Genomic DNA, 23,126 nt, shown 5'->3' on the forward strand with positions numbered 1-23,126 from the left:
GGTATGATACTCGAACAACAGCGGAAAATGGGTTCAACTGTGGTGACGTCAGACGCAAAAGAGCGTCGCTGTATTTTCCTCATCGATCGCAGGTGTCTCTACCGGCCATCACGAAGGAGTTACGTACTTAGGTAACATCACTTTTAGTTCGCTTTCATCCGCAAAGTAATTTCTGTGTGCTGTAGTCTCGCGTTGTCAGGATGTCTCAAGTATTTTGTTTGTATACACATCTTTTAAAGCTAGCTAGTAGTGTTTTCTATTGGTTAGATTGTAGCTTGTCGCCAGGAGAATGTTTGTAATTTTGACATAATAGTAACTAATTTGTAGGAATGTATCGATTAGTTTGAGTAACATCAAGCGAAAACACACAGCCAGCGGCATCTTCTGGACACTCGAGTCATGTATTTAACGAACAATCGTGCCTTAATTTAGAGTTCCTGTATGTTATATTCTGTCTCTAAAACCTTTTAACATGCGTTTTGAACTTTCTAGTCTAGTGCTTACTAAACTGAGTTTTTCATTTGTGGTATTTTCAAACAATATACAGTCAATAAAACAGACAGTTGCTTTCAGGTTTCCTCAATCCTCTTATCAACAAAGTCACAGCAATGTCAGTGTTCCACATGCTCTCTCAATCTGTCATGAACTCGGTAGTGGTCACTGGGTTTTACACAAGTAATGTTTTAATAGTTGATGCAAGCAAACCAGTTTAGTCAGGTTTAATCAGCAGGCTACAATAACACATTACATGTATACAATATATTTTAATATTATTAAGTTGTTTTGGGATCTGTTTTCATCTTTGTTTGCTAAGATTAAAATACTACACATTTCCTGTTTGAGGCTATAAATGGTAACTTATGCAAACAATAAATCAAATAAGTTACTTTACCTGTTTAAAATTGTTGTTTACTATTGAGTGCATGGAGATGTACTTTTATAGGATAACATATTAATATTTATTTTTTGTTCAGAATGTCATTGGGAGCGATTGCCTCTGTGATCCTCGCTATAGGAGGAGCCGCAATGTTTTCTGCTCTTCATAAGATTGAGGAAGGACATGTGGGTGTTTACTACAGGTCAGATGCTCAAGATTGTCCAATAATCTGCTCCCAGAACCAAGCAGATGCTGCAGAGCATGTCAGTCTCTACTCTATGTGTGTGCTTCTCTCCTCTCAGAGGTGGAGCTCTGCTGACCGCCACCAGTGGCCCTGGATTTCACCTGATGCTGCCGTTCATTACTACATTCAAATCTGTACAGGTAAGAGGCAGACTTTTTATGTACAGGTGCTGGTCATATAATTAGAATATCGTAAAAAAGTTCATTTTTTTATTGTAAATTATTTTAAAAAATGAAACTTTCATATATTCTAGATTCCCTACATGTAAAGTAAAACATTTCAAAAGGTTTTTTTTTTAAATTTGTTGATTAGAGCGTACAGCTAATGAAAGTCCAAAATCCAGTATCTCAAAATATTAGAATATTTACATTTGAGTTTCATTAAATGACCATCCCTACAGTATAAATTCCGGGTATCTTTTGTTCTTTGAAACCACACTAATGGGGAAGACTGCTGACTTGGCAATGGTCCAGGAGACAATCATTGACACCCTCCACAAAGAGAGTAAGTCACAGAAGGTCATTACTGAATGGGGTGGCTGTTTACAGAGTGATGTATCAAAGCATATTAAATGCAAAGTTGACTGGAAGGAAGAAATTGGGTAGGCAAAGGTGCACAAGCAACAGGGATGACCGCAAGCTTGAGAATACTGTCAAGTAAAGCCGATTCAAACACTTGGGAGAGCTTCACAATGAGTAGAATGAAGCCGGAGTCAGCACATCAAGAGTCACCACACTCAGACATCTTCAGGAAAAGGACTACCAAGCCACTTCTGAACCAGAGACAACGTCAGAAGCATCTTACCTGGGCTAAGGAGAAAAAGAACTGGACAGTGAACAGTGGTCGAAAGTCCTCTTTTCAGATAAAAGTAAATTTTGCATTTCATGTTGAAATCATGGTCCCAGAGTCTGAAGGAAGACTGGAGAGGCACAGAATCCAAGCTGCTTGAAGTCTAGTGTGAAGTTTCTGAAGTCAGTAATGATTTGGGGGGGCCGTGACGTCTGCTGGTGTTGGTCCATTGTGTTTTATCAAGTGCAAAGTCAATGCAGCCATCTTCCAGGAGATTTTGGAGCACTTTATGCTTCCATCTGCTGACAAGCTTTATGGAGATGCTGATTTCATTTTCCAGCAGGACTTTAGCACCTGCCCACAGTGCAAAAACCACTTCCAAGTGGTTTGCTGACCATGATATTACTGTGCTTTATTGGCCAGCCAATATGCCTGACCTGAATCTATGGGATATTTTCAAGAGAAAGATGAGAAACAGTCAATCCAACAATATACAGATGATCTGAAGGCTCAATAGTGCCTCAGCAGTGCCACAGGCTGATCACTTCCATGCCACACTTCACTGATGCAGTAATTTGTGCTAGGAGCAAGTCATTTGCTGTAATATGTCCTGCCGATCAAGTATTGAGTGCACAAAAGAACATACTTTTAAGAACTTGAACTTTTCTGTTTTGCAAATCCATTTTTTGATTGATCTTAGGAAATATTCTAATATTTTGAAATACTGGATTTTGGACTTTCATGAGCTGTACGCTCTAATCATCAAAATTAAAAAAAAAAACTTTTGAAATGTTTTACTTTACATGTAGGGAATCTAGAATATATGAAAGTTTCATTTTTAAAAATAATTTATAATAAAAAAATGAACTTTTTGATGATATTCTAATTATATGACCAGCACCTGTATAATAAAACTTTATACATAATAGTTCTGTATAATAGTTTTTTTTTCTTATTGCATCCTCTCACTTTTCGTAAAGACAACTCTACAAACAGATGAAGTAAAGAATGTTCCATGCGGCACAAGGTGAGATTAATTGTTCATTGATCAGATTCATGTGCATGCAAAGCAAGAGCAAGAACACCAGCGATAGCATGGGTGTTTGGTTTTCTTTATTGCTACATACCAAATTCTTGTTTGGTGAACTCTGCCTGGCCTGGCCTAGTCTGAGTGCACCTTAAGAGAGAGGTCAGCAGTTTAGGAGAATTAAGGGATATTAAGGGAGACTTAAAGGGATAGTTCACCCCAAAAATGAAAATTCTGTCATCATTTACTCACCCTCAAGTTGTTCCAAACCTGATAATTTTCTTTGTTCTGCTGAACACAAAGGAAGATATTTTGAAGAATATGTTAAACTGAACAGTTTTGGGGCACCATTGACTTCCATAGTAGTTTTTTTCCTACTATGGAAGTCAATGGTGCCCCAAAGTGGCCTCGTTTCAAACTTTCTTCAAAATATCTTCCTTTGTGTTCAACAGAACAAAGAAATGTATACAGGTTTGGAACAACTTGAGGGTGAGTAAATGATGACAGAATTTTCATTTTTGGGTGAACTATCCCTTTAAGGTTGAAACAGTGTGTTATAACATAATTAATAAATAAATAAATAAATCTCTTATTCTTTCTTGAGACTTTTCAAAATATTGCTGTAAACAATAATGAATAATGTATGTATTGTATTTGATGATTATATTTACTTAAAGGATTAGTTCTTTCTGAAATTTCTGTCATGTCGTTCCACATCTGTAAGACCTTCGTTCATCTTCAGAAGACAAATTACGATATTGTGGTAACGCTTTAAAATAAGGTTCATTAGTTAACATTAGTTAACTACATTAGTTAACATGAACTAAAAATGAACTGCACTTATACAGCATTTATTAATCTTTGTTAATGTTAATTCCAACATTTACTAATACATTATTAAAATCTTGTTAACATTAGTTAATGCACTGTGAACTAACATGAACAAACAATGAACAACTGTATTTTTATTAACTAACGTTAACGAATATTAGTAAATACAGTAACAAATGTATTGCTCATGGTTAGTTCATGTTAGTTAATACATTAACTAATGTTTAACTAATGAACCTTATTGTAAAGTGTTACTGATATTTTTGATGAAATCTGAGAGCTGTCTGACTCTTCCATAGACAGCAATTTAATTACCACTGTTAAGGCCCAGAAAGGTAGAAAAGACATTGTTAAAATGTCCATGTGACTACAGTGGTTCAAGCTTAATTTTATAAAGCAACGAGAATACTTTTTGTGTGCAAAAACAAAGCAAAAATAATGACTTTATTCAACAAATTTGTCTCTTCCGTCATTCTCTTACGCTGTTTATATTGTAGACACAGTGCAGCGCTTCTGGGTTCTCTGTCAGAACGCTGTAGAACCTGGTGATTTCTGAGAAATGCTGTTGAAAATTAAATCAACACCTAAACAAACAACTTTTTTTATTTGCTAGATGTCTATCCTGTGTGTGTGCTAAAAAATTGTTTGTACACAGTGGCTGTGTAAATTTGAGAAAAAACAAAGTAGATTGGACCGATCCAAGCAGGACATTTGTAGAAAAACTGTAGAAACTAAAGAGAGATTGTTGAGAGATATTACTAAAGAGGAAAAGGTCAGAGCAATATAATTAGAAGAAGAAGGGCTATGATCAGGCAAGAGCTAGGATCCACATTAATATTGGAAAAGGTTTCTAGCATTCGAGAGACGTTAAAAAGCAGGACGGCCTGAAAACAGGCGCTGAGGTTGATTTGTTTTTGCTCGATACATGAATAACATTGGTTTTTGAAAGCTTCACAGAACCAAGATGTGCTGTTGTTGTTGAATCACAGCTGATTCATCCATACTTCATCCAAGCTGTCTGATGCGCCAGCTGTTACTGGTTGCTTGTGTTGCAAAGTGTGTTTGTTTGGGTGTTGATTTCAAATGTCAACGGTGTTTCTCAGAAATCTCTTACTGCAACTTTAAAAGGTTAGTTAACCCAAAAATGAAAATAGTGTAATTTATTACTCACCCTCATGCCGTTCCACAGCGTGAGGCCTACATAGGGAGCAATGACATTTCCTCTCTCAAGATCCATAAAGGTATTAAAAACATATTTAAATCAGTTCATGTGAGTACAGTGGTTCAATATTAATATTATAAAGCGACGAGAATATTTTTGGTGCGCCAAAAAAAACAAAGGAAATGTCATTGCTCCCTATGCAGGCCTCACAGAGCCATCGGATTTCAACAAAAATATCTTAATTTGTGTTCTGAAGATTAACGAAGGTCTTACGGGTGTGGAACGGCATGAGGGTGAGTAATAAAAGACAGAATTTTCATTTTTGGGTGAACTAACCCTTTAATGTGGGTAAATGTGTGTTATCATATCTTTATATATACAATGCTGTTAAAAAGTTTGGGGTCAGTATGATTTTTGATATTTTTGAAGAAGATTCTTACAAAACAAAAAGTAATATTGTGAAATTATAATTTAATAGTAATTTAAAATAATTTAAAATGTAATGTATTCCTGTGATGGCAAGGCTGAATTTTCAGCAGCCTCTAGTCTTTAGTGTCACATGATCCTTCAGAAATCATAGTTATATACTAATTTGGAGCTCAATAAACATTTCTTAACACAGCCTAAAATAGTTGAAATGTGGAAACCATGATACAGTTTTTTTTCTGGGATTATTTTTTTTTTTTTGATAAATAGGATGTTCAAATGATCAGCATTTATTTGAAATAGAAAACGTGTAACATTATAAATGTCTTTAATGTTGTTTCTGTAAAAGTATATAAAAAAGTAAAATAAATTTAGATATATTTACACACTCATGCACGCTCATTCATATATGGAAACATGTTGTTTTGCTTTGCAGTGGAGGTGTAATTATCTATTTTGATCTCATTGAGGTGGTGAACTACCTTGCTCCCTCAGCAGGTAAAATGAGTTTTTTGTCATTTATAATGTAGAACTGCATAAAAAGCTGTCGTTAGAGGTGGACAACTGGGAACATTTTCCTGGGCCCTGTAATATGGGTGGGCCCACTAAGAGCCTTTTTGGCATAGTCTGCTCACCGATAAATATTTTATATCACTTCTGATGACTCAGACTACTGTCATTTATTTTAAGTGCCCTATTCATCTCTTTCTTAACATCATTGTCTGCTCTGCTGCAGTTTATGGCATTGTGAGAAACTTCACTGCAGACTATGACAAAGCCCTGATTTTCAACAAGGTTCACCATGAGCTGAATCAGTTCTGTAGTGTGCACTCACTTCAGGAGGTCTACATAGGTCTATTTGGTAAGTGTTGTGTAGTGTTGTGTTGTGTTTTTATAGTGTGTTGGATGATTTTATACCAGTAAGCTTGTTAATATTTTGCCTCTTTAAAACCCATATTTCAACGCAAGGGTCTCTTCCTTGCAGCTGACAGCAACTGCCTCTCAATAGACACTCATTGGACATGCATTTCTGTAAATGCATTTTTCCTTGCTAAAATGTCAAGACACCCTAAATGCACAGTATAATTCATTAGGAAGGTTAGGTATTAGAAAATAGTATGAATTTATTTTTCACAATGAAGCTCCCTATAGTAATTACTTTGGATTTTCTTTAGCTCTAGAAATGCATTTTGCATTTTCCAGTGTCAGAAGTTCATAATACATTTAGATCTCTATAATAAATGCACTTCACAATGATGTGAGGGTATTACAGCCCTCTAGTGGTGATTTGGAGGTGATTTATGTAACTAGTGGCTTAAGCTTCTGTAGTGCTTTTTATTTACAGTTGTGTTGTGATGAAAAAATGAGTTAGGTTTATAAGTTCTGTGTATCATTTATTAAGTGACCTGTTGATTTTTCTCCGACTTGAGATCAAATAGACGAGAATCTAAAGCTCACGCTGCAGGAGGATCTCACCAGCATGGCACCTGGACTCATCATTCAGGTGGGATTCATCATGGATTTGTTTGGCAATTTAGGCCCTGTTTACACTAGTGCGTTTTTGTTTTAAAACAGCCTTTTAAAATGAAAACGATCCCCGTCTACAGTGGAGTGTCCACAGTGTTTCAGAAACGATCTCCATCTACACAACACGGCCGAAAACGCATGTCACGTGACCGTTCATGCACACTGGCCATGCACATTCACGTGTAAACAGTTGCCTCCATGTAGGTAGCTGCAGTATTAAAAAATTTTTTTGCAGTTTAACTGCACAGTGGTTGCAAAAAATAACAACAAAGCCAGCAAAGATTGCAGTTCAGTCTCCATGTTATTGTTTACACGGTCGTCAAGGATACACAGAGTGAACGTGAGCAGCCACGGCATCGTTTTCAAAAGTCTCCGTTTATACTAAAATGCAACCCCTGCATTTTCAAGCTAAAACGGGGTCTGCAGCGTTTTCGAGGTTCGAAAACGCTGGCGTAGTGTAAACGACAGGCGTAACTGTAGCAAAACTTGTGCGTTTTAAAACAAAAACGTGCTAGTGTAAACGGAGCCTTAGTCTGTCTTCTGTTCCATTCCACAGAGTTCTGTTCTTGTCAGCATTGTCAACAGCCATCTTCTGCACAGGTTATATGTTAGTGCTTAGTTATACAGTTCTTTCAAATTCAGGAAAGATAACCAAGGTCTTTCGTAACTCATTACCAAAACTTTATCTGGTTTCACTTTTTGTTAGACGATGCTATTTATGTATGTGTTTGTTTTTCTTTTTTTCTTTAGCTTTGGTTTGGCAGGATTCATACTTCCTCTACCAAATCCCTTTGGTGCCGAACCAAGTTTTCACAGACTTAACACAGCCTTTCTTATTATCAACGGTGCAAGCAGTAGATTTTCATTGCTGTTTCTTCTGGCAGCACTAAAAATGGGCAAGACATCAGCTCATTGATACAACACTGAAATCATCGGTGTCCTGATTTATTCTTCCTTGTAGCCTGAATTCTCTAATGGAGGTTTTTTGGGTAATGTGTCATTTACTTAAGCTGTGAGTCACAAGGAAGTATTTGACCATATCCACTAATTTTGTTGCAAGATCCATTTCTTCCAACTCCTTTCCCAAGGCCCTTCTAGGGGAAAAAAAAGGGCAGGGTGGTTGTGATTTAAATTGTTGCATAACAAGGTCTCTTTGTGAGAAGATTGTTCTGGCTTTTTAAAGGAACACTCCACTTTTTTTGAAAATAGGCTCATTTCCAACTCCCCTAGAGTTAAACAGTTGAGTTTTACCGTTTTCGAATCCATTCAGCCGATCTCCGGGTCTGGCGGTACCACATTTGGCATAGCTTAGCATAGTTCATCGAATCTGATTAAACCGTTAGCATCACAAATGTCTCCATGGTTGCAAGGCACGCTCCCTGTGCAAGCAGGGGGTCACAGCATAGACATTATAATAATGTCTATGGGTCACAGGCGCTGCATAATATCATTACGCCTGCTGCAGCCATGGTACGGTAGCAAAGTTCCTTGATTATTACTCCGGAATGAGAGTGTAGTTCCTAGCCATATCGGCCTAGAAAATCGCAACTTTTCATTTTCCGTCGGTTTTAGTACACGATGTAACTACAGAAGAGTCAAGTTTTAAATAGGAAAAATATCGAAACTCTTTGGTCATTTTTTAGCGAGATGCTAACGGTCTAGTCAGATTCAATGAACTATGCTAAGCTATGCTAAAAGTGGTACCGCCAGACCCGGAGATCGGCTGAATGGATTCGAAAATGGTAAAACTTAACTGTTTAACTCGAGGGGAGTTGAAAAATGAGCCTATTTTCAAAAAAAGTGGAGTGTTCCTTTAAATGTCTGTTTTGTTTATTTACAAAAATTATGTCTGTCTTTAACTTTTTTTCTGTTACTCTCTCCTCTCTTTAATTTGTCTCTCTTCTCTTCCTCTCCCTCGTAAGCAGGCAGTCCGTGTTACCAAACCAAACATTCCAGAAAGCATTCGCAGGAACTATGAACTAATGTGAGTTTATGAGAACCTTATGCATGTGACACGTAATAGCTGTTAATGATTCATGACCCAAAATGAACTAACACCTTTAAACAGTGGGTGATTGTAGTGGTAATAGATGTTTCTTACTGGCCATGATTTATGCATTTTGTCTCTATGACAAAGGAATTACTGGTAACACTTTATTTTACAGTGTCATTGTTACATATGTTACATGGATTTACTGTAGTAATAGAAATTATGCATAATTACATGCAATTAACTCTAAACCTAACCCTAAGCCTATAGTAAGTACATGTAGTTAATTGTCATTACTCAGTACTTAAATGTATAATTACACTGTAAGACTGGCATCTTGAAATAAAGTGTAAGCAAATTATTCTTACTTCTTAAAAATTCTTTTTATTAAGTAATAATCTTGCATATTAGTGACACACAGTACAGGTTAAGTTACTCACAGCATCATACACTAAATGAGCCACTCACAGTTCTGTATTTTCTGTATTTGTTTGTGTATTTTATATATTTAAGTCACTCTCATTACTCCCAATAGTGAGGCTCAAACTGTGAATGTATTATGTTGCCAGCTGGCAAGTAACTTTGTACTTGCATATAGTGCATGTTGAGTCTTAATTTTGGACCCTGGTTACAGCTTAACTAAACTGCAACACTGTATTTTGGTCTAAAGTAAGAATATTCTGTCAGTCCTTATCAATTAAACTTGATTGAATCTTTATTTTGTGTGTCTTCTCAGGGAGAGTGAGAGGACAAAGTTACTGATTGCGGCTCAGACACAGAAGGTGGTAGAGAAGGAGGCAGAGACAGAGAGGAAAAAGGCTATCATTGGTGAACAAAAGTGATTTTCTTAGTATTCAGCATGATGAGCGTGTTTGGTCCTGTGGATTGAATACTGATGAAGTTAGTGCTCATTTTAAAGTAAAAGAATGTTGCTCTTTTTTCATGTCTGCAGAGGCAGAGAAGGTGGCTCAGGTGGCTGAAATCAAATATGGCCAGAAAGTTATGGAAAAGGAAACAGAGAAAAAGATATCAGAAATTGAAGGTAGGTGAATGTGTGTTCATGTTTCCTCAGGGGTTCAAGACTGCAATGCAGGATAATATTGAAATTGAAATTGAAATTGAAATTAATAACAACAGGATAATATTAAAATTGAAATTGAAATTAATAACAACAGGTCAGATTAACCATATGGGGCCAGATATTTTATCAAAATATAAAACTAACAATGGTCAGGGTTTGGAAGAAATGACCTCATAGCATTATATACCTATTTCATAAATTAAATAAAATTTTATATTCAAAAGTTTTTCTTCAGTGAGGTATTTTTTTTTTAGGAAATTAATACTTTTATTCAGCAAAGATGCATTCAATTTATCAAAAGTTACATTTATAATGTTACAAAAAATCTTTTTCAAATAAATGTTGTTCCCTTTATTCACCAAAAAATCCTAAAAAAATGTATCACAGTTTCCACAACATTATTAAGCAGCCCAGCTGTTTTATTGATCATTAGAATGACACTGAAGACTGGAGTATTTGCTGAAATTCAGCTTTGCCATCACGATAATAACTTATATTTTAAAGGTGGGGTATGTATTTTTTCAACAACGCTGTTGGACATTGTTGATATTTGAAATCAACCCAAACAAACCCACCCCTCTCTTCATTGCTCCGCCTCCAAAACTCACCCTCCAATCCTAACCACCCTGCTCCGAGTCTTGTCTCGAACACTGGCCCGTCCGCTGCTGGCAGGCAAGGCGAGTGCACCGACAACACCGCATTCTCTAGCGGTCGTCAGTGCGCAGTGGTTTACCTGCTTACGGTAAACCACGCAATGCGAGAGTGGATGTCTGTTTATCACAGCTGACGCGCAACAAAATGCTTAATGAAAAATAAAGTGCAGATGATGAACGAATGACAAGGAAGCACAAAAAATGAATGTACAGCACACAAGAGTAGGGTTGGGAACCGAGAACCGGTTCTCATCCGGAACCGGTAGTGTTTTTTGAAAAGAACCGGAACCGTGCAAGATTTCTAAGTTTCGGTTCCGAAAAACGGTTCTGGTGTGATGGGTGGGCGAATTGCGGGGAGCGTATCCTTTAATAGAGACATCTCACATCATGAATATTATAGCAATGAATGCACTGAAAATCCCTCACGCTACTCATATACATCAGATTTCAATGCAGAAAAGGAGAGAGAGAGAGAGGTGCCCAAAGCTGCACGATTAATCTTTAAAAGATTGCGTTCTCGATTTCATCACCCACATGATCTAATTCCTAAATGACAACGATTCGCCCGTGTATATTTAACCTTTGACAAAAATAAAATCGTGACATTCAAATCTGCGTTTGCGCTGCCGTTGATCTAAAGAGAGTTGTCATGAGTAGATATAAACAGCTTCACAAACAATATTTTCAAACGCACATTATTTCTGTGTGACAAATAGGCCTATTCCAATCATAACAGAAGTATACAAAAGTTTATTATTCAGATAGAAACGCTGGTTTAGGCTATGTATAATAAATTAGGCTACCTTCTGAAAGTAACTGTACTTCAAATAACGAATGTATTGATTGCAATGTTACACCACTAGGTGGCAACAAATTACTGTTAAAAATGTGTCTATCACTGAATCATTCTTTCAGAAACAAGTCTTTATGAATCCAACTTACAAAAATATTCTTTTTCATCTGTCTGAATCTTACATGTGTGTTCAAGCATCTTATCTAATTTGTGGTAACACTTTACAATAAGGTTCATTTATGAACTAATCATGAGCAATACATTTGTTACTGTATTTGTTAATCTTTGTTAATGTTAGTTAAAAATACAGCCGTTCATAGTTTGTTACTTCACAGTGCATTAACTAATGTTAACAAATACAACTCTTGATTTTAATAATGTATTAGTAAATGTTAAAATTAACATTAATAAATGCTGTAGAAATGCAGTTCATTATTAGTTCATGTTAATGTAGTTAACTTATTTTAACTAATGAACCTTATTGTGTTAACGAATTTGTTGAGATTTTGTTCTGTTAAATTCATTTTACAAGAATAAGAAACACAAAAAGGACTGTTTGAGTCAAGTATTGTGCATTTTTCCCTTACTACTATTTTTTATTAGTTTTTTAATTATTTTAATGGAACCGGAACTGGAACCGGAATCGTTAGGCAGAACCAGAATCGGAACCGGAAAATTTCTCACGATTCCCAACCTTACACAAGAGTATATACAAACAAGTGTTCGTTGTTGGTTCCCAACAGCACAGCAGCCCCAGTCATGACACTCAAACCCAGTGTTATTCACGTGTGAAGTGGAATCAAATCAGCCTCCGCATCTGTTTTCAGTTCTTCCCGCTTAGCTCTCTCCAGCGCTGGAAAGCTTTTCTAATATTAACGCTGGTCCTAGTCATAAACCTTCATTCCAGTGATATTCTCTTGAGCTCTTATATATTGCGTCTCATCATCTCTCTTTCTGGGTTTTTTTTTTTTTTAATCTCCTGCTTGCTCGTTCCGTCTCCACGACCGTCATACGCCCCTAATGCTGATTGGTTAGGCATCTGTTGTTGGTGTCAGCCCGACTAACTTCCAAACAGTGTTGTTGAAAAAATACATACATACCCCACCTTTAAAATATATCAAAATAGAAAACAATTTTAAATTGTAATAATATTTCACAATGTTACTTTTTCTGTGTTTTTGACCAAATAAATAAATCCATGGTGAGCATAAGAGACTTTCAAAAACATAAAGCACATTGTTACAGGAGTTGTTAGGTTCAAAACTTTTACCTTTACCTCTAGGAGTTTGTCTCCTCAACGTGAAAAATTATGTGAGAATGAAACTAGCAAAAAACAAAACTACAGAGAGAATGACTGATTGCATGGCGAAGACAAATGCAAATGATTACATGCAAAGCAGGTCATTATCATTAGAATAAGACACATACAAATCAAGCCAGTGTGTCCATTGACAGATACTGTGGCAAAAATGCATTATGTATTATTTATGTATCAATTCATTATGCGCTGTTTACATAGAATTGTTAACCAGAATCTGGAAGAAAGTCAGTGAGAAGTGTTTTTTTTTTTTTTTTAAACCTTTTTCTTTCTTTTTTTTTTAACCCTTGTGTGTCAATTTACGAAAAAGTTACTCTGAGGTCCTTAGAGGACAAAAATATCCCTGTCAAAAATTTGTCATCATTTTTTACCTTCAGAGCACAGACTTAAGTTTGGTCACATTTTAAAGAAGAGCCTTGGCAGATTATTGTTGAAGTAAAAAGTTTAAAAAGTGAAACAAACAAAAAGTTATAGAGGTTTAAGATTATGGAAATTATTTAATGAACATTATTTTATATAAAATATATATTTTATAAAACATGTTAAACTCAATAACTGCTAGATGTGTTCCAAATTTGAGGTTGATATCTCAAAAAATTAGCTTTCAGTAATATTTTGAGGCACAGTACCAAATTTTCCCCGTTAGATGCCAGCGAAGCTCCAGTGGTACAGACAGCTGTGGGATTTGTGATTTGCAGTACAGTAGAATTTTTCTCTCTCAAATATTATACGTGCACACACCATTTTTTTTTTTTTTCTACACATATACAAACCACACACTGACATCCACACCAACACACCTACACAATTATAGCTGCATAATTAATCCAATTGGCTCTATAATATGCAGAAGCAAAAAAACAGGAAAAAAGCAAGTATTTGCTTTATAGGCTAAACCTGAGAATTTTAATTTTGAAGCCTTGCCAACAGAATGAAAGCCTATTAACCAAGACTGCATCATTTTATAGTTAAATGGCCCTGGGCTTAAAAATTACAGTTTTAATGGGTTTCATTGGGGACATTTTTGTCCTTAAGGTCCTGAGTGGTCCTGAACTATTATGTGTTACTAGCATAAAGTAGATTTATTAAAGGAAATGAGAGTGAAATAGTATGATTCCAATATACTATTTAACACAGGACTAAATTAACCAAAAAACAAAACTGAAACAAAAATGTTCATAAGGATGCACTGTTTTTAATAAAAACAGTCAGTAGTTTACTCGTCAGTATGTCTACCCTTTTGTTTTCTACTTTGCAGTTTTTTGGAATGTTTTTTAAAGGTTAGGTTTCTTTACCATCTCACAGTAATACTGGGAAAAATACTTTCCTGAGCCAAACGACTGAATCACACATGCTAAAAACCACAATGTTCACAAAGTTTTATTTGAACATTGGTTAGGAAATTGTTTGGTTAGGAAATTGGACAGTCACAGTTATTCTGAACTAATGTGAACTGGGTAGAATTATAGATATTTTCTTTTCTAAATGTGTAGGCCTACAGTATGTACAAGATGGTGTCGTAGAGGCAGATGCAAGGACTGTTTGTTCTGAACATGCTTTGGAACTTGTATATTAGTTTATTATTATGCCGTTATTCATTGTAACACTACATTTTCTTTAAGGGCATGGGAATGGGATGCCATTTGTAGGGGAGTTTTAAAACAAAACTGAAGACCTCACAAGGAGCCCTTCCACAAGTTTGTTAGCGAAGGGTACATGTAGACATGTGCCGATATTCGGTAATGCGATATATCACGATAATGAATATAAAAGATATTGTTATCGTGGGCACAAAATTAATTATTATTGAATGAATTGTTGAATTACTGAATTTTTATTACGATTTATCCAATTTTTTATATAATACATTTTAAGAATACTTTCCTCATCAACTGTATAAAATGCACAAAACCGCTGTATTCTGCGTCAAAGGGACACGTGCGCTCAGATGTAAAGAAGCCCAACGTGCATGAAAAGCACAGGGCGGAACGAGTGAAGGAGACGCGCTGGATGAAAGTGCGCGTTCACTCTCTGACAGCAGATGGCGCTAATTGAACAGCAGAAATGCTGCGGTTACCCCGGAAACCCGTAAACAAAGCAGCTCTGCTACTGAACAGTATTTAAAATGCTTAAAACAGTCATTCAGTTTTTTGTATTAGTAATGTTGTTCATCACAGTCAGTGTTGGGTGTAACACGTTACTGTAATTAAATTACTTATCCACTGAAAAAGTAAAGTAAGGGATTACTGTTCATTTTTAGGTAATTTAATTACAGTTACTTATAATGTACTTGCGTTACATACTGTAAATTAGTTCAACAGTTCTGTTTAAATCAATATTGAATTTAAAATCTAAATTTGTCGTCTAAACTTAAAAGTGAACGCTGCCTCTTTAAAATCGCTAGCTGTAGTGCAGTTGCGCGTGAGTTCGTATTTTCGCACCAGTTGGCTGTGTAGTCGCTGTCTGAAGATGTTGGCAGAAGCGAGTGGCTGTTTTGCAGAGTGGAAATAATCCAATTACTTCACTTTTTTGACACAGGTAGGCAAGAACATTACGGTAAAATGTAAGCTATGTCCTAGAGAGAAAAAACTGTGCGCGCTCTCTGAGAGACGCTCTTCAGTCAGTGCACTCTCAACCAAAGCGCACACACATAGCCGCCTCTCGCGAGTGTCAAATTTTCGCGGTTTATTACACATAAATGTTCAAATACACACACAGTTATGTCAAAATGCCCATCTTGGCGTATATTCGTGTTGGTTATGTGAATGCGAACAGCATGTGTAACAGCATATTGTCTCCGTCCTATATCCTTTTTTTTTTTTTTTTTTTTTTTTTAATTGAAAGAGTGAAAGGTGACAACATAACAAGAAGCCAATAGGCAAAACAAAAACAAACAAAAAAAAAAGATAACAGAACAAATATACAGAGATACATAAAGAAGTAAAGATACACATGTAGCAAATTAGCTCAAAAGAAATATGAATAATTAATCATAACTAGTTATAATTAATTATAAATATTTGGATCAGTTAATCAAATTAACTTAATGTAATAAAATTAATATTACAATCAATTAACCTGTTGTCCAATGAACGCACAGTGTTAATTGTTGATTAATTCTAAGAAATGTTCATTTCCAGGTTATAGGAAACAACAATCTTATGTAAAGTACTACACAGAGCATGTAGTCAGGATCTGCATGAATAGGGACTCCAGTATGAAACACGGACAACTTTACGTGTGACATTAACAAGACTTTATTAACTCGACTGAACACTTAACTACTCTAACATTCACACACATACATGCATAGTTTACCAAGGGAAAGAGAGAGCTGAAGCAGAATACAGGAAAGCAAGAAGTTACAGCATTGTTTGAAATTCAGCAGATCGACAGCCTTGAGCAAACCATCAGTTTAGTTTTAACAGGCCCTTCTTTAAAAGGGGTAAGGATACTCAATGTATCAAATAATGAGACTGATAATGAGAAGTTTGATACTTGCATGTCTCGCCCATTTGAATTAAAACTGTCCTGATGCAATTTGTGGAGGCTCCCGTTGAATCTTTGCTGATATTGTCTTGATGAAAGAGAACCAGTTGGATTCAGAGGATCTTTGGTGAATGGAAGGTCTAGGCCGAAGCCTGGCACAAGCTTGGGGTTCGTTAGAAGCTTCTAGCTTCTTAGCACCATCTTCACATCAGCATTTTTCAGTACAGGAAAAAAAAGTCTGTGATCTTGTGATCAGTGATTTTAAAGTGAAGATTTCACACCCTCTTGAGGTGTCTGAGCCAATAAGGAGTTGTTCCCTCGGAGGGAACTTTTTTACGAGTCTTAATAATCAATAAGATACACTATATGTGTGATACTGTTAGAATGACAGCTAGCACAACGGACATGATGTGTTATTACTAAATGATGTTTGAGGTTTCAAAGTTTTACTTAATGATTGATCTGCTAGAGAACGTTGGATGGAAAGTCTATGCTGATCAAATAAGTAAATCATAATAAAAGCCAGATTTGTTTTTTTCTAGAAGTCCTCATTGTGTCTTGATCTCTGACAGGGTTGCTTAAAGGGATAGTTTACCTAAAAATTAAAATTCTGTCATCATTTACTCACCCTCAGGTTGTTCCAAACCTGTATGAATTTCTTTGTTCTGCTAAACACAAAGGAAGATATTTTGAAGAAAGTTTGTAACCAGGCCGCTTTGGGGCACCATTGACTTCCATAGTAGGAACAAAAAATACTATGGAAGTCAATGGTGCCCCAGAATTGTTCAGTTTCCCACATTCTTCAAAATATCTTCCTGTATGTTCAAAAGAGCAAAGAAATATATACAGGTTTGGAACAACCTGAGGGTGAGTAAATGATGACAGAAGTTTCATTTTGGGGTGAACTATCCCTTTTTTTATAAGGGATAGTTTATCCCTTTAACTATCCCTTATAAAAGCTCTGGTGTATATACTGCCTCATAAAACTTGGATATCCGCTGTACTTTCCAGCGAATAGTGAAACTGGGCAGAATGTCATTTGCAGTTCTCAACAGAGTTTTAAATGCTGGTTGTTAAACTAGTGACAAATCTGGCAGGAGTGCAACAAAGTCAGTCTCAGTCAGTTTTTCCCACATTAAAAGGTTTTACATAAAATAAATAGTACTTTTGAAAAATACATTAAAAATAATGTACACAGTCATATCAGTCATCTAATAGTCGTCTGTTTTATTTTATGTGGAAGCTGCTCGCCTTGTGGCGGCCGACATGTTGAAATACGAAGATGCTTTCACACCATGTAGAAATTACCCTAATTACGAGACCTGTAAAAAGCAGTCACATCCTTGTAGTTCTAACTCATAATTACAACTTGTTAACTCTGAATTTTCTGAGGTTTGGGTGATCCGACTGAATATATTAATAATCGTAAGTGTGAATTGGGATGCTTAGAATGAATTTAATGGCATTAACTCTTTTTCATCACACAGTTCTGAATGAATGTTTCTGTGATTTCTGTTGTTCATTTTGCACTATCGTTTGTTTTGCTGTCTTTATAGACAGCGCTTTCCTTGCTCGGCAGAAAACAAAAGCAGATGCAGATTTCTACACCGCACAGAGAGCAGCTGAGGCCAATAAGGTAAACCCTTAAAACTGCACCCCATCATTACTGTGCTCATTGTTTTATGAACATGTATTTAACTTCTCTTCTCTTCTCTTCTCTTCTCTTCTCACAGCTCAAGCTGACCCCTGAATATCTCCAGCTGATGAAATTTAAGGCAATAGCAGCGAATAGTAAGATTTACTTTGGAAGTGAGATCCCTAACATGTTTATGGACTCAGGACCAGGAAGCTCCTCCTCCGCTGCCTCCAAAGCCATAGATGCCCTCTCAGAGGGGATACTGGACTTGGAATGACAAGAGATGGGGTAGAACTCTGGGTTGTAGCACTGAGGATAAATTAACAGGTAATGAAAGAGACTAATGGCCAGTCAGTAGACTGCATTGGTACAATCAGTGCAACTGAAACCACTTCAGTAAAGTAACATGGTGCTTTATCAGTGGGACAGAAACACCTGCATTTATACCCTAGTGATTTGATCACAAGCCAGTGGTGCTTGAACAGAGTATTATACTTTTCAATAGAACGGAATGTGGCGGTTTAAATTTGAATCTGAGAATGTACGCACAAGATTTGTGCATGTTTTAAGATACATCAAGTTTATAAAATGAAACTGTCATTACATTTCTCTACCACAATTTTTTTTTTTTTTTTTTTACACTGAGGGATTGGTTTATGTACTTAATAGGCATCTTAGCATCTTGAAGGCTCTTATACCTCAGGGATTCTTTAATTGGGTTTACTTTAAATGACTTTTTTCCTTGTACAAGCCCCTCAGAATTAAAGAGTATGTACTAGATTAGGATTTTTTTAAACTTTGTTGCCATTTGTTTTGCATTTTCACTTAATTCCGAAACCTCCCCGATTGATGGAACTAATTTACTGAGAAAATCTTTCGAGAGATAATTTGTAGTGAGAACATAGTTGTGTAAACCTACAGCAATGGTCATGTGGTAACAGTGTAGCATAAAGCTTATAAAGTTAAATATAGAAGTAATGCATCATATATATATAAAAATAGCATGTGCAGATTTTTAGTAGTTTTAACGCAGCAAGAAATTTTCTCTCCTAAGCAATGTACAGTACACTATATAGCGATGCCCCCTTTAAATTAGCAAGTGTTTTTTGCCTTTTCTAGTACGCATGCAGCACTGATAAGCCCAGAGATCTCATGGACCTCCCAGTTCTTCTGTCACTTTCATATTTCCAAGGATTTGAGTGTTGACTGCATCAATAATTAGTCTGTCTTAGTCTGGTCATTGACCTTTACAAATTAGCATGTCTGTGGGCTGTTTCTCACTCATGGAATGTTTATTCTACTTTAGTTTGTTAGTTATGTTTGGAATATGTTCCATAAATGATTTCCATTTCCCCTAAACTCAAGTTCTATTACAAAATATACAGGCATTTTTTTGTTCAGTGTTTAAATTAGTTACATATGAAGCTCATGTACAGTGTACCTCATTCTAGTACCTCCAGATATAACTCAAGTGGATTAATAGCTTGAAGTCAGGTATGTACATGTTAACAGTCATATATATCTGGAACTTAAAGGAAGAAATTTTTCACTCATGTACCATATAAATGTTCCTAAAAAAGAGCAGCATACCTCATATTTGTACATTTGAAATTATATATTGATCTCATTAGTGTTACTGTCTTTGAAAGTTGGACAGCTTTGATTTAGTTCTTTTGAGAACTTTAGTGAGACTTTTTCAAAGGGTATGTTTATTTTAACACAGATGTGTTTTGGCAGAGAATTGCTTTGTTTTACACATTGTAGCAGATTGTGTAATACTTTGTTTAAAACCTCAGAGACTCGTCAGAACTTCCCAAAGATTTTTACTGTTCATGTCTGTTTTGCTGGAACACTTGAGTGTGTGTAGAATCACTGTCTTTTTTGTCAAGTGTGTTGTCAAGTTCACAGTTTCTTTATATAAACGTACATTAACAGTACTTAAAAATTGGCTATGTATTAGGTGGGTAATTGTTTATACAGTAAAGTTTTTTTTTTCTTATTATGTCTTTGTGTTCAGTTTAAAAAAAAAAAAAAAAAAAATTCAGGTGACATCTTAAAAAACATGCTTGGTACAAGTAGTTCAGTGTTCGCTTTTACATTTAATAAAGACTTGAATGCTATATGAAAGGCGATCAATAATAATGATTATTATTATTATTCTATTGTTTTTTTGTTGTTGTTGTTTGTTTTTTGTTTTTTGCCATGGCATAACATTAAAGGTAAAATTGATTTAAGGAGAAGTGTATGTATTTTGTAGATTTAAAAACATGCAGATGGAAAAATATATCGAGGAAGAAAAAAAAAATCTAATTAAGAAAAAAGGCTTGAGATTTCAAGATTCATGTGTTCTTTTTTCCAACTTTCAGATTTACTTTTTTGCATTAACTTTGTGAAATGTTGGTTGACGTTTAGCAAAACCTTTTTCATCAACACTTGGACAGCCATAGAAGACCATTGTGATTATGATCACACTGGCTGATGGCCTGTTTTTATAGGGTCTTTTTTAAAGAAACTTTGCCTCTTTATCCAGATACCTTGATTTTCCCCCAGTTCGAGCCTCCTTTGAGGACAGCAAGCCAAGTTTGTTTTACCATTAACCATTCAGACTGAATGGGCAGGTGAACTCGTGAAGTACAGTATCTTACAGAAGTGAGTACACCCCTCACATTTTTGTAAATATTTTATTATATCTCTCAGAGGGGATACTGGACTTGGAATGACGAAAGATGGGGTAGAACTCTGGGTTGTAGCACTGAGGATAAATCAACAGGTAATGAAAGAGACTAATGGCCAGTCAGTAGACTGCATTGGTACAATCAGTGCAGCTGAAACCACTTCAGTAAAGTAACATGGTGCTTTATCAGTGGGACAGAAACACCTGCATTTTTACCCTAGTGATTTGATCACAAGCCAGTGGCTGTCTTAGTCTGGTCATTGACCTTTACAAATTAGCATGTCTGGGGGCTGTTTCTCACTCATGGAATGTTTGTTCTACTTTAGTTTGTTAGTTATGTTTGGAATATGTTCCATAAATGATTTCCATTTCCCCTAAACTCAAGTTCTATTACAAAATATACAGGCATTTTTTGTTCAGTGTTTAAAATAGTTACATATGAAGCTCATGTACAGTGTACCTCATTCTAGTACCTCCAGATATAACTCAAGTGGATCAATAGCTTGAAGTCGGGTATGTACATGTTAACAGTCATATATATCTGGAACTTAAAGGAAGAAATTTTTCACTCATGTACCATATAAATGTTCCTAAAAATGAGCAGCATACCTCATATTTGTACATTTTGAAATTATATATTGATCTCATTAGTGTTACTGTCTTTGAAAGTTGGACAGCTTTGATTTAGTTCTTTTGAGAACTTTAGTGAGACTTTTTTTTTATGTTTATTTAAACACAGATGTGTTTTAGCAGAGAATTGCTTTGTTTTACACAGTGTAGCAGACTGTGTAATACTTCCTGTTGTGTAATACTGTTCAAAAACTCAGAGAGTCTTTTCATGTGACAACACTGAAGAAATGACACTTTGCTACAATGTAAAGTAGTGAGTGTACAGCTTGCATAACAGTGTAAATTTGCTGTCCCCTCAAAATAACTCAACACACAGCCATTAATGTCTAAACCGCTGGTCACAAAAGTGAGTACACCCCTAAGTGAAAATGTCCAAATTGGGCCCAATTAGCCATTTTCTTTCCCCGGTGTCATGTGACTTGTTAGTGTTACAAGTTCCCTTTCGAAAGGGAACTCTACTCTGCGTTTACTGCATTTGGGGAACGTCACACGTGAACTGATGTCTGAAAGCCAAGTATCAAACCACTCCAATCCTATTGGCCGGCGACAGCCTATGACGTCATCATAGCACGACCCGGAAGTATATAAGGAGTGCCTAGAGAATCAGTCAGTATCTTTTCGTCTTTCGGGACTGTTTTGTCTGATCGTGATTTTATCGAATCCGGTAAGGGAATCTTATATTATGCCTTAGAAACGTTTCAGAGAGTATGTTCATCCGTGTCCCAGGTTTTGACACTTGATATACACATTCTGGGCGTTTTCTGTCTGGGAGATGAGCGCGCATAGACAGTGCTTGAGGGCGCTGTCTGTGTTTTTCTGTTATTTACTGTGAGCGTCTCCCTATCGGGACGCTCCGTTCTCGTTTGGCACTCTTCTCGAGGGAAGAGGTGTCTGCATCTGTGCCTGGTGATTCTGGCCTCGTTTGTGCTGAGGCAAAACGGCAACTGCAATCATGGGACTTGCAGGTGAGCCCGTTGGGAAGTTTGAGAGAGGTGTGTTCTCTCTCAGCCCCCTGGGGCTGATGAGGATGAGTTGTTGGATGACGATGACGTCCGTGTTTTGACGTCATCACGTCCGGCAGTGAGCGCTCTTCTGGCTGCTGTATATGCGGAGCTGCTGGAGTTTGTGGGACGCGCTTCTGGCAGGCTGCAGCTGCCGTGAGGGCGCGTTAAGAAAGATGAGTGGTTCCTTTCTGTCCATAGCTCTGCAGCTCCCGTGAGCCTTCCATTCCTTCCCGATCTCCATGTTTGAGATCGGGAGGGTATGGAAAAACCCTAGCCGTTCAGATCTGAATCTGGGCCCAGACAGACGGGAGGTGGAAGAAGCGAGTTTGAGATGGATGATCGATTATAAACGCCAGCGGCGTTTGTGATCGATCCTCCAGCTGCAAGGTCAATTTACATCTGCCCTCTTCTCTTCTTCTTCCACCTCCTAATAAATATATATATATATATATATATATATATATATATATATATATATAATATAGTGTATATATTTTATAAACATATATCATGCTCAGATGCTTCTTATGGTCAGACTGATGGCTGGGCCCATGGTGATTATTTTTCTGACGGCCCGCTTTTCTGGTTTGATAATGAGAGGCTCTTTTAGGCTTAAAAGAACCCTAGATTCCATCCTTTCATGTGGAGAAAAAGGAAATGAGGAATCTTCCGTCTTCGAGCCGCAGGTAGTTAAGCTGGGTCTATATTTTATGTATTAAAATATGTCGACCTTGTTTTTCCTGTATAGTTTTTCCTGAGCATGTAGACAGCCAGGAGGCTGGTCCGTCTCGAGCTGAGGCTCAGAGACAGGGCCAGAGGTCCAGTATGGCCGCTCGGGCACCTCCTGAGCAAGTCACAGAGACGGCAGGACTCGAGGATGAAGAAGCAGGTTTTAAGGGAGGTGATCGATCGCAGACGCCAGCTCCGTCGGTAATCGATTCCCTCTCTTTGCGAGGGCAACTTTACACCTGCCCT

General features: G+C 36.6%; 1 protein-coding gene across 2 annotated transcripts; it reads left to right on the top strand.

Annotated features, from left to right (window-relative positions):
- On the top strand, positions 1 to 20,083 carry erlin2 (ER lipid raft associated 2). Of its 2 annotated transcripts, XR_007930159.1 has the most exons (13): positions 1 to 131; positions 975 to 1,079; positions 1,180 to 1,261; positions 2,891 to 2,937; positions 5,793 to 5,854; positions 6,093 to 6,218; positions 6,787 to 6,860; positions 8,809 to 8,867; positions 9,610 to 9,701; positions 9,826 to 9,915; positions 17,764 to 17,843; positions 17,941 to 18,170; positions 18,963 to 20,083. XR_007930159.1 is itself a non-coding variant. In XM_051892938.1 (12 exons), exons 1-12 carry the CDS (start codon positions 4 to 6, stop codon positions 18,118 to 18,120), a joined length of 1,125 nt encoding a protein of 374 aa, XP_051748898.1. In that variant the 5' UTR covers positions 1 to 3; the 3' UTR covers positions 18,121 to 20,083. The 2 variants fall into 2 exon arrangements, 1 of the variants encoding a protein (XP_051748898.1); XM_051892938.1 differs by having other exon boundaries at positions 17,941 to 20,083.
- Positions 20,084 to 23,126: the final 3,043 nt, after the last annotated feature.

This window comes from Ctenopharyngodon idella, chromosome 5, assembly GCF_019924925.1.
Source record: "Ctenopharyngodon idella isolate HZGC_01 chromosome 5, HZGC01, whole genome shotgun sequence".
Taxonomy (NCBI): domain Eukaryota; kingdom Metazoa; phylum Chordata; class Actinopteri; order Cypriniformes; family Xenocyprididae; genus Ctenopharyngodon; species Ctenopharyngodon idella.